A 16,051-nucleotide genomic window follows, 5' to 3' on the forward strand; every position below is an offset into this window, starting at 1 on the left:
TCCCCTTGACCCTTACTCCACCCCTGTTTACAACCTATTCGCTACCTCAGCCTGTACCTTGCACAAAGTGAAAGCTAGTAACATACATTTACCTGGACAGTTTGAGCTTTTTGCTCAAGATCTTTTGACATTTTCCTTGATCTTGACCTTTCTGCTTCATGTCTATGGACCCAGCCTCGCAGCTCATGACTCAACCTAGAATTGCAATACTAGAATTATCTCTGTGTTGGGAAGTCAAAAGCAAGAGAGAAAAAAAAATAAAAAAGACAACAAGATCTTGATAAAGTGCTGTATATCTACTTGAAACTAAAATACTGGAACCTCTGAAGGTCTCTATCAAAATATGACTAAATACATCACAAGAAATAATACCTGATAGTACTATATTCCAACTCTTATTAATTAATTGCATAGCAATTAGTTATTATTTTCTAAGTATTTTGATAAATGGTTTCAGCAACAAATATATCATTTTTATGCACGTGTAAGTTGACTTTATGTATAAGTTGAGGGCAGGTTTGGGGACCAGAATTATGGGTCTTGATAGATCCATGGATAAGTCAAGAGTAAAACTTTGCTCTTTCCAAAGAGGTGAGGATGTGCCAAATCATAATATTTCATAATATTTCAAAGAATGCATAACTAAAGGCCAAAATTGGGAGGCTCACAGAAATTACCATAAATATTCTGAAGATCCTCCCCAAATGCCAGCATAAAATTTGTTCATCCCTGGTAACAAAACTAGTAACAGCTGAAATATTGCCAAAAAGTAATCACCCTTTTATATGAAAAATGCATATTATTATTATTATTATTATTATTATTATTATTATTATTATTATTATTATTATTATGTTTATACCCCGTTTTTTCTCTCCACAAGTAGACTCAAAGCAGCTTACATTAAAAGCATTTCAATACATTTTAAAATCAAAAGATTTTCATGTGAAGCTCCTCTCTTGAAAGGCTGGAGAAGGGGAGATTTAAAGAGCCCTTTGGCCAGGTTCTGCATGAGATAACAGGAAGTCTCTGTTTTATCAGAAACTTATATTGATATCTAGAGTATTTTCTGGAATGGGGACTGGACCAGCATTTAAAAAGGCCTTGCAAAGGTTGTGCTCTCAGCAAATTCTGGCATTTTGTCAAGGACAGAACGCCACAAGATTCAAAGTAACAGAGTTTATTAGATTACAGAACTCAAAAATGCCCGTAAAACACAAGGGCCAGGCAGTTTTTGCCTTTAGGAGCAAAAAGGGGCAAAAGTAAATGTTCAAAAGATAAACCGGATTAAACCGGAGTTTAATCCGGGTAAAAACAAACTGCTTACTTCAGCCTGGGTATAAACGAAACGAAAGCCAAGGAACAAAAGATACAAAGAATGCAACTAATTGGCAGCAGATTCCTCTCTGCTGCCAACACTGTGCTTAGAGTAACTTGCGTCGCTCCCCCACACACACAGCAGACAGGATCTCCAACACGAGTAAATCAGCCAAGGATTGTAGCAGTTGAGTAGACCAGTTCCGTTCCGTAGATCAAAGCCAGAAGCAGACGTTTGTAGTTTTTCCAAGTCCAAGAAGGGGGGAAGACAAGCCGTGGTCAGTTCAGTCCGAGTTCTCAAAGCAGGAGATGGCGTCCGTCAAGAAGACGACGGAAGGTCAAGCTAATAAGAGTAAGCACAGGTTTGCACAAACAAATGCCCACACAATCCCTCCCGCCGTCTGACCCTGGATTCCAATCAACTTACGTCACAGCACAGGAAAGCACACAAGTCTTCAGGGAAGCGTCCCACACACACACGGATCCCAAGCGTTTGCCCAGATTACCTTGCCCAACGCAATTTGCAATTGCTCTCAAGCCCCATTTTATGCCAGTTACAAATCTTCATCACTGTCAGCTGTCCTCCTTAACCCGGGCGTTTCCTCATCACTTTCCTCGTCAGAGCTGGAACACCTCTGACTACGCCCAACAGCATCTCCAGCTGTGGATCCCGTCCCATCCCTCCAGCTAAACCATGGGTCTAATCCTGAAGGTCCCCATTCATCTTCTGTCCCATCATGGCCAGTGGCACCCACTTCCTCCCTTACCCGAGTCCAATCCATCTCATCCTCCTCTGAGCTAACCAGCCCCTCCTCCATTCTCTCCGTAAACCCTTCGAAAGACTCCTCGTCAGATGGTGCTGCAAATATGTCTCGCAGTCTTTTTCTCTCTCGCTCCTCGAGAGTATCTGACTCTCGAGGAGTCTTACGCCCACGTCTGTCAGTAACAGAGCCATGAGGCTCAATCATAACACTATCCCCTCTCACAAAGGCCTCCTCCCCCGATGGCGGAGAAGTGGCAGTGATACCCTCCGCTATAGCACCACGACGACTAGAGGTATCAAGTTTCAACAGCGAACGATGAAAGACTGGATGGACCTTTAAACTAGACGGTAAACGCAAACGAAACGCAACAGAAGAAATCTTTTTAACGATAGGAAAGGGACCCAAATACCGAGGCGCAAACTTTCCCCCAGCCTGTTTAATATGTTTGGAAGATAACCACACCAAATCCCCTTCTTCCAACTCCTCCCCTGCCTGCCTGTGGCGGTCAGCCTGAGTCTTCTGCGTTGCCTTAGCTTCCAACAGTAAGCGACGGGCAACATCATGCAATGCAGCCATTTCCGAAGAGCGGTATACAGGGTCCGAAGAGACCACATTGGTCGACGGCGCCACACCTCCCCGTGGGTGAAAACCATAAGTTAGCTCAAATGGCGTATGCTGACTAGACGTGTGCACCGCATTGTTGTAAGCAAATTCCGCCACCGGTAACCACTTTACCCAAGCCGTGGGTTGATCTAAACAAAAACAACGCAGATACTGCTCTAAGAGCCCATTAACCCGTTCCGACTGTCCATCCGTTTGCGGATGGAAAGCTGAAGACACGTTTAACTTAGTCCCCAAACACTCATGGAAATGTTTCCAAAAGCGTGACACAAATTGCGGAGCCCTATCTGAAATAATCACCTCGGGTGCTCCGTGCAAACGATAGATGTGCTTTGTAAATAGTAAGGCCAACGTAGGGGCCGCCGGAATGGTTGAACAAGGAATAAAATGAGCCAGTTTACTAAATAAATCCACCACCACCCAAATACAAGTATAACCCCCAGACTTAGGCAAATCTGAAATAAAATCCATGGAAATGATTTGCCATGGCCTCTCCGGAACAGGTAAAGACGATAACAACCCTCTAGGGCGCCCAACAGGCGTCTTACTCTGCTGACAAACGGCGCAGCTGTCACAAAAGCGCAGAATGTCTTGCCGCATCTTTGGCCACCAGTAGCTCCTGGTGATAAGCTGTACGGTCTTGAACCTGCCAAAGTGCCCAGCCATGGGTTCGTCATGGTGGGCTCTAATCACCTCCAACCTGAGGGTCCCTACTGGTACGTAAACCTGCCCCCTACGCACCAATACCCCGTCTTGATCCTGGAGATGCGGCAGTATGGTACGGTTACCTGCAGAGAGCAGCATCAGTTGCTCCTGAGTCCACACATCATCCTTCTGAGCCTCAAGGATCTGGTCATGTAACCCAAGCTCATTATCTACAACACACAGAGAGGCAGTAGGCAAGATGGTCTGACATACTACCTGCTCATTGGTCTTAAATTCCGGCTTGCGGGATAAAGCATCGGCCCGCAAGTTTGCCTTCCCCTCCACGAACTGCACCTTGAAGTTAAACCTGGAGAAAAACAAAGCCCAGCGGATTTGACGCTGGTTTAACTTCTTTGCTGTTTGCAAGTGCTCTAAGTTCTTGTGATCAGATCTGACCACGATCTGGTGCCGTGCCCCTTCAAGCCAGTGCCGCCACACCTCAAACGCCACCTTAATCGCCAACAACTCCTTCTCCCATATGGTATAGTTCTGCTCGAAGGGTGTTAGTTGCCGCGAGTAAAATCCACAGGGACGCAAGGTCCCTGAGGAATCCTTCTGAGACAATACAGCCCCCAACGCGTAGCTAGAAGCGTCCGCTTCTACCACGAACGGTCTGTCAACATCAGGATGGGTTAGTACGTTGTCCGATTGAAAACTAGACTTTAGTTGTAGAAACGCCTCGTGAGCTTCCCGCCCCCACACAAATGGCTGTTTCTTGCGCAGAAGCTGCGTCAAAGGTACCGTGAGCTTTGCAAAATTCGGAATAAACTCCCGGTAGTAATTAGCGAAACCCAAGAACCTTTGTACATCCTTCTTAGTCTTCAGCTCCTGCCATGAGTTGACGGCGTCAACCTTATGTGGGTCCATTTTAAGTTCCCTACCTGACACTACATGACCTAGGAACTCCACTTCAGGCACATGAAAGACGCACTTGGAAGCCTTGGCGAAAAGCCCATTAGCCCGCAGTCGGTGCAGAACCTGCTTGACATGTTGACGATGTTCTTTCTCGTCCTTAGAAAAAATCAAGATATCATCCAAATAAATCACTAAAAATTGATCAATTAGGTCCCTGAACACATCGTTCATGAACCTCTGGAATACCGCAGGAGCATTACAAAGCCCAAAAGGCATGACTCGGAACTCGTGGCATCCGAAACACGTGTTAAATGCCGTCTTCCATTCATCCCCTTCCCGTATACGGATTAAGTTATAGGCCCCCCGCAGGTCAAGCTTGGTAAAGACCTTAGCCCCTTGCACCCTTGATAACAGTTCCGAGATTAAAGGGAGCGGGTACCTATCCCGAATGGTGTATTTGTTTAGGATCCGATAGTCACAGACCAGCCTAAGTTCCCCAGTCTTTTTGGCTACAAAGAATACTGGTGCCGCAGTTGGAGAACTAGATGGGCGAATAAACCCCTTGGCTAAATTTTCATCTAGAAACTCCCGCAAAGCTTGCCTTTCCGGTACAGTCAAGGCATACAGCCTCCCTGCTGGCAGTTTCGCACCTTCTGCCAACTTGATGGCGCAATCATATGGCCTGTGCGGTGGTAATTTGTCCGCTTCTCTTTTACAAAATACATCCGAGAACTCCCCATACTCAGCAGGCACTCCCTCCATATCAGAATGAGTAACATTTAGAGTGCAACAATCCTGCCTCTTTAAGATCACTTTACGTGTTGCCCAATCTACTTGTGGGTTTACTACAGCTAGCCAATCCATCCCCAGGATCACATCATATCTAGGCAAGCTCGTAATATCCCACACAAAAGTTCCCGTTACTCCCTGCACCTCCCACGTTACTGCTGAGGTTTCATGGTTAACCACCCCAGTCTCCAGCAGTCTCCCATCTGCTCCTTCCACCCACACGTCGCATGCCTTGCGCACTCTAGGAATGCCATGCTTCTTAGCAAACTCAATATCTACATAGGAGACCGTAGCCCCTGAGTCCAGCAGTGCCAAAGTAGAAACAAGTTCCCTTCCCCCAACAGATAATGTAATGGGTACGAAAACATGCTTCCTCCCCTCAGTTGACTGCTTGAGGAGCCCTAGTGCGTTGGACTCACGTCGCACTAGGGCTGGCCTTTTCCCGAAAGCTGGGAAGGTTTCACATTACAATTTTTGGCAAAATGCCCAGCATTCCCACAGTACAAACACAAGCCCAGCTGCCTCCTACGGCTCTTTTCCTCTGTAGACAGCTTTTTAAAGACCCCAAGCTCCATGGGCTCTTCCCCCATCACCACAGGTGCCCTGGTTACATGCATGGGTGGCGCACACATTGCTTTTGAGTGTTTACGAGCCTCGAACCTTGCGTCTAAACGCAGCACCTTAGCTACTAAGGCGTCCCAGCTTTCAGCCGGCTCCAAGCGTGCTAATTCATCCTGGAGCATATCACTTAACCCGGCAGTAAATAAAAGCATGAATGCATTTTCCCCCCAATCCAGCTGGTGGCGATACAGGTTAAACTTATTTAAGTAATCCAAAACAGTCCCCTTTCCCTGTTTCAACCGATACAGAGCCCACCCAGCGTTCTCCGTGCGGAGAGGATCCCCAAAAGTATCAGTTAACAACTTTTTGAAATTATTCAAATTGTCCTTGACTGGGTCATTTCCCAAAATTAAATTAGTGGCCCACTGTCCTGCGGGACCGGTCAACAAACTCAAAATAAAGGCCACCTTGCTAGTGTCTGTAGGAAAAGCATGAGCACTGAGCTGAGAAAAATAAAGCTCCACTTGTGCCAAAAAGGTTGGCAACTTGCACCTGGTTCCGTCAAAGCGTTCAGGAGTCAAAACATGTCCTTTCACAGCCTGAGCTGTTTGGCTAACGGTAAAAGCCGTTTGCAATTGGTCTACTTTGGCCCGTAACTCATCCATCGTCTTCCTGACGGGTTTATTGCTGCAATAAACTTTTTATGGGCGTTGGGCAATCTGTCAAGGACAGAACGCCACAAGATTCAAAGTAACAGAGTTTATTAGATTACAGAACTCAAAAATGCCCGTAAAACACAAGGGCCAGGCAGTTTTTGCCTTTAGGAGCAAAAAGGGGCAAAAGTAAATGTTCAAAAGATAAACCGGATTAAACCGGAGTTTAATCCGGGTAAAAACAAACTGCTTACTTCAGCCTGGGTATAAACGAAACGAAAGCCAAGGAACAAAAGATACAAAGAATGCAACTAATTGGCAGCAGATTCCTCTCTGCTGCCAACACTGTGCTTAGAGTAACTTGCGTCGCTCCCCCACACACACAGCAGACAGGATCTCCAACACGAGTAAATCAGCCAAGGATTGTAGCAGTTGAGTAGACCAGTTCCGTTCCGTAGATCAAAGCCAGAAGCAGACGTTTGTAGTTTTTCCAAGTCCAAGAAGGGGGGAAGACAAGCCGTGGTCAGTTCAGTCCGAGTTCTCAAAGCAGGAGATGGCGTCCGTCAAGAAGACGACGGAAGGTCAAGCTAATAAGAGTAAGCACAGGTTTGCACAAACAAATGCCCACACAATCCCTCCCGCCGTCTGACCCTGGATTCCAATCAACTTACGTCACAGCACAGGAAAGCACACAAGTCTTCAGGGAAGCGTCCCACACACACACGGATCCCAAGCGTTTGCCCAGATTACCTTGCCCAACGCAATTTGCAATTGCTCTCAAGCCCCATTTTATGCCAGTTACAAATCTTCATCACTGTCAGCTGTCCTCCTTAACCCGGGCGTTTCCTCATCACTTTCCTCGTCAGAGCTGGAACACCTCTGACTACGCCCAACAGCATCTCCAGCTGTGGATCCCGTCCCATCCCTCCAGCTAAACCATGGGTCTAATCCTGAAGGTCCCCATTCATCTTCTGTCCCATCATGGCCAGTGGCACCCACTTCCTCCCTTACCCGAGTCCAATCCATCTCATCCTCCTCTGAGCTAACCAGCCCCTCCTCCATTCTCTCCGTAAACCCTTCGAAAGACTCCTCGTCAGATGGTGCTGCAAATATGTCTCGCAGTCTTTTTCTCTCTCGCTCCTCGAGAGTATCTGACTCTCGAGGAGTCTTACGCCCACGTCTGTCAGTAACAGAGCCATGAGGCTCAATCATAACACATTTAATTTTAACAGATACTGTAACTGAATAGCATTAATTGAAGATAAAGTATAGAATAATTTAGGTGGAATTTCAGATTTAAATAACTAGATGATCAGCTTTATTTGGACCAGCATTCCAAGGGAACAAGCCGTCAATCACATAGGACCTGGAAGGGAGCAACATGGTCCAAAACAGGTTAGTATGTTAAGATAGTACCCAATTTATATTGTTTCACAGAAATCCTAGATACATAATCCAAGTGAACTCTGGGAAAATGTGGCACAGCTATTAGTCATCAAGTTATTGACTTTTCAGGCACTAAACACCTTCAGCAACAATGAAAAGATTGCTCACCTGAGTGACTCAGTGCGGTTGATCCATGGCTTGCAAGGTTTTGGAGAGATGTACAGTATTGGCTCCTCAGTAAGTACCATGAGTGCCTTATTATCTGAAACAGAATGCTTTAACCTTGAAAACAAATAGAAAACATGGCTATTAGCAATATATGTCTGTTGCTACAAATATTGAAATGTTACCCTAGCTTCAGATTACATATTTGTATGTGTGTGTGTGTATTTATGTGTATGTATGTTTGTGTGTGTAGATAGACAGAATCATAGGGGTGCTCTGAATGCAGTTTTCCTGCTTCTTGGTAGGGGGTTGGACTGGATGGCCCACAAGGTCTCTTCCAACTCTATGATTCTATGATTCTATCATGGAAGAACAACATTTTATGATGAGAGGTCATATTAGCTCACCGTTCTACTGTGTGCTAATAAAACTGTAACTTTATATCTTTCAGAAGTGAACCGTATGTATTTATCTCTTTCAGATGGGGTTGCTTTAGGTTTTATCTACAGTAGAGTCTCACTTATCCAACATAAACGGGCCGGCAGAATGTTGGATAAGCGAATATGTTGGATAATAAGGAGGCATTAAGGAAAAGCCTATTAAACATCAAATTAGGTTATGATTTTACAAATTATGCACCAAAACATCATGTTAGACAACAAATTTGACAGAAAAGGTAGTTCAATACGCAGTAATGCTATGCAGTAATTACTGTATTTACGAATTTAGCACCAAAATATCACAATATATTGAAAACATTGACTACAAAAATGCGTTGGATAATCCAGAATGTTGGATAAGCGAGTGTCGGATAAATGAGACTCTACTGTATTTACTATAATGAGGAGCAAGTAACAAAAAATCATCAAATGAATCAAAGTTCATGTTTTCTTTAAAAATATATATCTAAGCACACATTACAGATTAATGACCATGTCACAGGTCATGTTATAGGAATATTTGAGAGCCATGTGGGACATGGGGGTAGAACATTATGCATGTCAAAAAAAGCAGTTAGATATTTTCTCTCTCCAAGGAATGCTCATACCATCTATGAAAAATGTCTTTCAGAGCACAGTAATAGCTCACCACCTGTGTGTGTGGTTGGCATATATGCCTTTAGAAATACTTTATGTCCTTGAAAGTGGTACAGTCAGCTTTCCATATTTCCAGATTCTATACCCATAGATTCAACCATCTATGACTTGGAAATTTTTTCAAAAAGCAAATCTGTATTTTGCCATTTTATGTAAGAGATACTATTTTACTATGCTATTTGTACCCCACATTGTGCAACAAAGAGAGGCAGTTAATACATTTACTGGATTGGTTTTCATGTCTCTCTCCATAGACTGTGGATGCAATTTTAATAGGGAAGTCCATAAACGCCTGTCTTCGAGTATATATGACTGCTGCAGACTTTCTGCAGAGAGGTTCATGTAGCAAGCCCCTATTAAATATGGCTGCCACCAATCCATGCCTCCTCAAATGTCCAAAATGGTAAGTGCACCGCCTTCTTCACCAGCCCTCACGTTGCTACTAAATACTGCTCAAGGAGTGTTTAGCACATGTGTGTCAAATATAAGGTCCCCAGGCCAAATCCAGCCCTCCATGTCATTTTATGTGGCACTCCAGAAGCTGGACGATAACACCTGTATTCCTCATCATTAGACCTCATAACTAGAGCTGATGGGAGTTGTCAGTAGGCAGGAACATCTGGGAGACTGCAGTTTCTTCTGTTTAGTCAGGAAAGTGGGGTTTGAATTTATAGACAAGGCTTGTGGATATTGTTCAAAAACCTTTTAACTTTTCCCCAACCTGAGAGCCAAAAGTGCTGTTGGGTTGCAGTTCCCATTATCTCCAGTCCACATGGCATATAATCAAAAATGATGGGAGCTATCGTTCAATAATATCTGGAGACCCAAAGTGAAAAAAACTAAAGAGCACCGACCACTATGTAAAAAAATTGTCTTTGGCCCTCTGTATCCATGGATTCTCCATTCATAGATTTGATGGCCCCTTGAAGGCAACCATAAGGCTGATGTGTCCTTGAAAATGGGTTTGACACTCCTAGTTTAGCAAGTGAGGAAGGAGGGAGGGTCATCTTTTCTCTGGTTTGGGCAAGATAAGAGTTAATATGGTGGGAGTTTCTCAACTCTTCCTTTTTTCACTGCCTTTGCACCGAGTCCCTAATAGAGGCAAGTCGCTTTGCTTGCTCTTCTCCCACTGCGACCTACCCCATCCCCCCATGAAGAGCATATTCAGTGAAATGAAATGTGAAATGAAGAACTGGAGGGAGAGGGTCTCAAAAGACAATGGTAGGCAGCAGATTTAACTGAAACAAGCCACATCCAAGGAATCGTATGTCAGAAAAAGGAGTAAAGAAAAATGAGGGAGTAGTAATTGGGAAGTCAGGGCTACATAAAAGTACAAAGCCTGAGGGAGACAGAAAACAGACACCAACATCTTCTTCACTATCATGTTCCCTTTGTATAAGGAATCTATGGCAGAGTAAGTCAGCAGAAAAATGACCCGATCGGATCAATTAAGATAAATCAGATCCAGCTATAAGATATGGCAGTAACACATAGGAAAAAAGACTAGGATGGAAAATTCTGCAGTGCTCCAGCCTCACTTCTCTAAACCCATATTTCTAAACATCTGTTCCATAGATCTCAGGTAGACAGGCTACAATACAGAATTTTGCTTGTAAAGACAATACCGGCACTTTGTCTTGCTGCCTGATTTTCAACTGTTCATGGTTCCAGCACATCTGTGGCTCATGATTATTATTTTTTTTAAAAAAAAGACTATTAGAAAGGAAAGACTCTGATAGGAGGGAACAACCATTATTTGAGAAAATCAAAGCTGCAATCTGGAGATGATTAAGAAACCATTTGCATAGTGTCTGAGAATCAGCTTCTGCAACAGGCCCAAGAAGAACATTAGGAGAAAAACGGGGAAATAATCATCTCCAGACAGCCTAAGAACCAGACAGCAATCTCAGGCTTAGGAAGAAAAAAAATTCACACAATCAGCCAATAAAAAAAAAGATTGAGAAAGTCACTGCACAGATGGTAGACATAAGGAAAACAGCAGGAGAAGCATTGGAAGAAAAACTAAACTTTATGCATTGGAACTAAAACTAAACTTTATGCAAAAAGAAATCAAATAATTATAAGAAATAATTGTTCAGAGGGTGACGGAAATGATCAAAGGCCTGGAAAGCATGCCCTATGAGGAGCAGCTTAAAGAACAGGGTCTGTTCAGCCTGTAGAAGAGAAGGTTGAGGTGAGACATAGCCATGTTTAAATATCTGAAAGGATGTCATAAGGAAGAGGGAGCAGGCTTGTTTTCTGCTGCCTTGGAGACTAGGACATGGAGCAATGGGTTCAAATTGCAAGAAAGGAGATTCCACTTGAACATTAGGAAGAACTTCCTGACTATGAGAGCTGTTCAACAGTGGAACTCTCTGGCTCAGAGTGTGGTGGAAGCTCCTTCCTTGGAGGCTTAATAAACAGAGATTGGATGGCTATCTATCAGGGTTGCTTTGATTGTGCTTTTCCTGCATGTCAGGGGGTTGGACTGGATGGTCTGTGTGGTCTCTTCCAACACTATAATTCTATGATCTTATGAATACAAGTTGGAATATCAGAAAAATAAAATATAAAAAGGCATCTAAATATTTGCAGTTGCAATTTTGCGGAGAAATGTAGAACAATATCCTACAAATATTTTTGGCATTGTGCAAGGAAATAAGTCTTGATATCAGAGGAGGATATCAAGAGGGTTCACAGGACTGGGAGAATACACAGATCAGCATCTACTCCATTTTACTCGAGACATTATCATCAGATTTGCAAGACATTCAAAGAAAGTGCTCTGAGCAAGAATCAAAATCTGACTTACAAAGGGAAGGCAATTGAAATCTACCAGGACCTGGTATCTGAGACAGTACAAAAAATAAATTGAATGGAGACCTATGGCATGAGTACTTACAGGTGTAGGATTCATGTATAGATGGGAGTTTCCCATCTACAAGCTATTTTTGTTGTGAGAACTACTCTGGGAAGGTCCTGTAGGGAACTGCACTGCGAAAGGTTGCTTGTTTTCATCCACCATAGAAGAGAATGCCACACACACACACACACACACACACACACACACACACACACGGGGAAGATGTATGTCTGTGCACATCTGCATATGGCAGTGAATGTTTTGAATGGTCTGAGAAGCCACTGTAGGAGTCAGGGCTGGAACCTTGCCTACATTGCTAAGAAAATGTAAGAAATCGTGAGCTGCAATAAGTATGTCAGGGCTATGAGAGCTGTGTATTTTGATCAGGCAAAAACAAAAACTTCCCATTTTGACCTTTTTTGGGTTCTGTCTGGAAAAGGGAGAGATGCATCCCATCCCTTCCTTTCTGATGTCTGCAAGATTTGAGTCACTCAGAGGGGAACTTTCTTCTCAATGATTACAAAGCAGTGTTTTAGCATGGACAAGGTGATGGACAATGCTTACTTGGCTTATTGAAGGGAGGTTGATTTTAAAAGGAGATCATCAAGGTGTCGGACAATATGTACTGCCTGTAATCTCAACACTGTTACAAGAGCTATAGGTTTTGTAAATACCCTTAATGCTGATGCTAGACTAAAGGGATCCAGGTAGTCACAAAATGTTTTTTATTTCTTGTTGATTGATTTTTTTGTGTGGATGGAGTGAGAATTACGAAGGTGGGTCAAAAGGTTTTGCCCCGTGTCAAAAAAAATGTTATGAATAAACCTATAAACAGCAAAAGTTGCTACAGATCATACTACTGTTCAACATAGTCACCATCAATTTGTAAACATTTATACACATCTAACCCAGGCATCAAAACCATTTTGGGAAAAAATCAGGGTTTTGCTTCATGACCCATGATTTTAAAGCTGTTTTATCGTTATTCAAATAATTGAATCTGAAACCACATAGGTTTTCTTTTTGGATCTCTGAAAGACAAGCAGCCAGACTAGTCACAGGAACATTCAGGAGTGTGCATATTACACCTATACTAAAATCACTCCACTGGCTGCCAATTAGTTTCTGGGCAAAGTACTAAGTGTTGGTTTTGACCTCAAAAGCCCTATATGGTTTGGGTCCAGGTTACCTACAGGATCGCTTTCTCACATATAATCTGCTCCTTAGGACACTGAAGTCCTCTGGGGAATAGCTACTCCAGTCAGCCAGAACTCTACTGGCAACTGTCACCCAGATAAACCCTCTACTTCTACTGGTTATTGAACGGAAACTGGTTCCAGAGTCTCAGTCACTGTATGATCAGAGGCACAAAGAGGATTCATTTCAGTACAAACAGATTAACCAGCTTTGTTAGCATAGTCAGCTCTGGAGATAGCAGCCACTGAGGGATGCTGTTGTGTACAGCTAAAAACATATGTACATCTTAAACTTGGAGCAGGAGAGCTTCAAGAAGGAAAGATAGTTTTAGTGGACTGGGCTTTAAACTGTCCCTATCATAAAAGTGCATTTGAGAGACAAGATGAGGGGAGTAAAACAACAGAAAGGTAGGAGGGGATTAATATGGGAGAACAACTAATATGGGCAACTAAAGACTGGGGTCTTAAAGTAGGGCCCAGTATTTGTTTCATCTGTGCTTTTGTACCCTGTTGTTTATTCATATGGCATGGTACGGCAGACCCTTCTCCACATGGATGAAGCAGTGAAACTAAAGTGAAAGCAGCACAAAACTGTTTGCTTTGCTGCTGTTTGTTCCACATGGCGCTCCCTGAGCAGCCCTGGGAACATTTCCTGGTTTTCTGAGCCACTTTTGGACAATCAGAGAAACTAAACGTTCTGACAAAGGCTCTGGCTATTTAATGGGGTGAACACCCCCAAAGAGCTCATTGTGGGTGCGTCCTTCATAGCTGTTGGGTGGTGGTGGTGGTGCTCTGCCTGCTGCGCTTGTTGCCTCTTGCCTACCTCAGTGCCTGCCTTGCAGCCTGCTTATTCTTTAACCTCAGGTCTCCTTTGCATATCAAGAGGAAAACCTCTCAGAATCAGTGGTACTCTAAGGCCTGCCTATAATCTCAGTTCTCCTCTGCATATCGAGAGGAGACCTCTCAGAATTAGTGGTACCTTAAGCCCTGCCTTTAACCTCAGGTCTCCTCCACAGATTGAGAGTAAAATGTCTCAGAATCATTGGTATCTTAAGCCCTTAGGTTAGAGAGCGGGACCAGCAGGGAAAGAGGGAATGTTTTTAAGGAGATTTTATTTATAGAAAGAAAAAAAATCCCTAAAATTTGGGGGATGACCCAAACCTTGTGAAAGTTGGTGTTATGATTGAGCCTCATGGCTCTGTTACTGACAGACGTGGGCGTAAGACTCCTCGAGAGTCAGATACTCTCGAGGAGCGAGAGAGAAAAAGACTGCGAGACATATTTGCAGCACCATCTGACGAGGAGTCTTTCGAAGGGTTTACGGAGAGAATGGAGGAGGGGCTGGTTAGCTCAGAGGAGGATGAGATGGATTGGACTCGGGTAAGGGAGGAAGTGGGTGCCACTGGCCATGATGGGACAGAAGATGAATGGGGACCTTCAGGATTAGACCCATGGTTTAGCTGGAGGGATGGGACGGGATCCACAGCTGGAGATGCTGTTGGGCGTAGTCAGAGGTGTTCCAGCTCTGACGAGGAAAGTGATGAGGAAACGCCCGGGTTAAGGAGGACAGCTGACAGTGATGAAGATTTGTAACTGGCATAAAATGGGGCTTGAGAGCAATTGCAAATTGCGTTGGGCAAGGTAATCTGGGCAAACGCTTGGGATCCGTGTGTGTGTGGGACGCTTCCCTGAAGACTTGTGTGCTTTCCTGTGCTGTGACCTTGACCTTCCGTCGTCTTCTTGACGGACGCCATCTCCTGCTTTGAGAACTCGGACTGAACTGACCACGGCTTGTATTCCCCCCTTCTTGGACTTGGAAAAACTACAAACGTCTGCTTCTGGCTTTGATCTACGGAACGGAACTGGTCTACTCAACTGCTACAATCCTTGGCTGTTTTACTCGTGTTGGAGTTCCTGTCTGCTGTGTGTGTGGGGGAGCGACGCAAGTTACTCTAAGCACAGTGTTGGCAGCAGAGAGGAATCTGCTGCCAATTAGTTGCATTCTTTGTATCTTTTGTTCCTTGGCTTTCGTTTCGTTTATACCCAGGCTGACGCAAGCAGTTTGTTTTTACCCGGATTAAACTCCGGTTTAATCCGGTTTATCTTTTGAACATTTACTTTTGCCCCTTTTTGCTCCTAAAGGCAAAAACTGCCTGGCCCTTGTGTTTTACGGGCATTTTTGAGTTCTGTAATCTAATAAACTCTGTTACTTTGAATCTTGTGGCGTTCTGTCCTTGACAGATTGCCCAACGCCCATAAAAAGTTTATTGCAGCAATAAACCCGTCAGGAAGACGATGGATGAGTTAAGGGCCAAAGTAGACCAATTGCAAACGGCTTTTACCGTTAGCCAAACAGCTCAGGCTGTGAAAGGACATGTTTTGACTCCTGAACGCTTTGACGGAACCAGGTGCAAGTTGCCAACCTTTTTGGCACAAGTGGAGCTTTATTTTTCTCAGCTCAGTGCTCATGCTTTTCCTACAGACACTAGCAAGGTGGCCTTTATTTTGAGTTTGTTGACCGGTCCCGCAGGACAATGGGCCACTAATTTAATTTTGGGAAATGACCCAGTCAAGGACAATTTGAATAATTTCAAAAAGTTGTTAACTGATACTTTTGGGGATCCTCTCCGCACGGAGAACGCTGGGTGGGCTCTGTATCGGTTGAAACAGGGAAAGGGGACTGTTTTGGATTACTTAAATAAGTTTAACCTGTATCGCCACCAGCTGGATTGGGGGGAAAATGCATTCATGCTTTTATTTACTGCCGGGTTAAGTGATATGCTCCAGGATGAATTAGCACGCTTGGAGCCGGCTGAAAGCTGGGACGCCTTAGTAGCTAAGGTGCTGCGTTTAGACGCAAGGTTCGAGGCTCGTAAACACTCAAAAGCAATGTGTGCGCCACCCATGCATGTAACCAGGGCACCTGTGGTGATGGGGGAAGAGCCCATGGAGCTTGGGGTCTTTAAAAAGCTGTCTACAGAGGAAAAGAGCCGTAGGAGGCAGCTGGGCTTGTGTTTGTACTGTGGGAATGCTGGGCATTTTGCCAAAAATTGTAATGTGAAACCTTCCCAGCTTTCGG

At 44.1% G+C, this 16,051-nt stretch overlaps 1 protein-coding gene across 1 annotated transcript in view; it reads right to left on the bottom strand.

The window, feature by feature from the left end:
• atf6 (activating transcription factor 6) overlaps positions 1 to 16,051 on the bottom strand; it is a 68,474-nt gene that overhangs the window by 33,413 nt on the left and 19,010 nt on the right. The window contains exons 11-12 of the mRNA XM_003219841.4: positions 7,820 to 7,933; positions 93 to 195 (exon numbers count right to left, since the gene is read on the bottom strand). Of these exons, the coding sequence (XP_003219889.2) occupies positions 93 to 195; positions 7,820 to 7,933 (217 nt within the window). The remainder of the gene's footprint in view (positions 1 to 92; positions 196 to 7,819; positions 7,934 to 16,051) is intronic.

This window comes from Anolis carolinensis, chromosome 4 (assembly GCF_035594765.1).
Source record: "Anolis carolinensis isolate JA03-04 chromosome 4, rAnoCar3.1.pri, whole genome shotgun sequence".
In the NCBI taxonomy this organism is placed as follows: domain Eukaryota; kingdom Metazoa; phylum Chordata; class Lepidosauria; order Squamata; family Dactyloidae; genus Anolis; species Anolis carolinensis.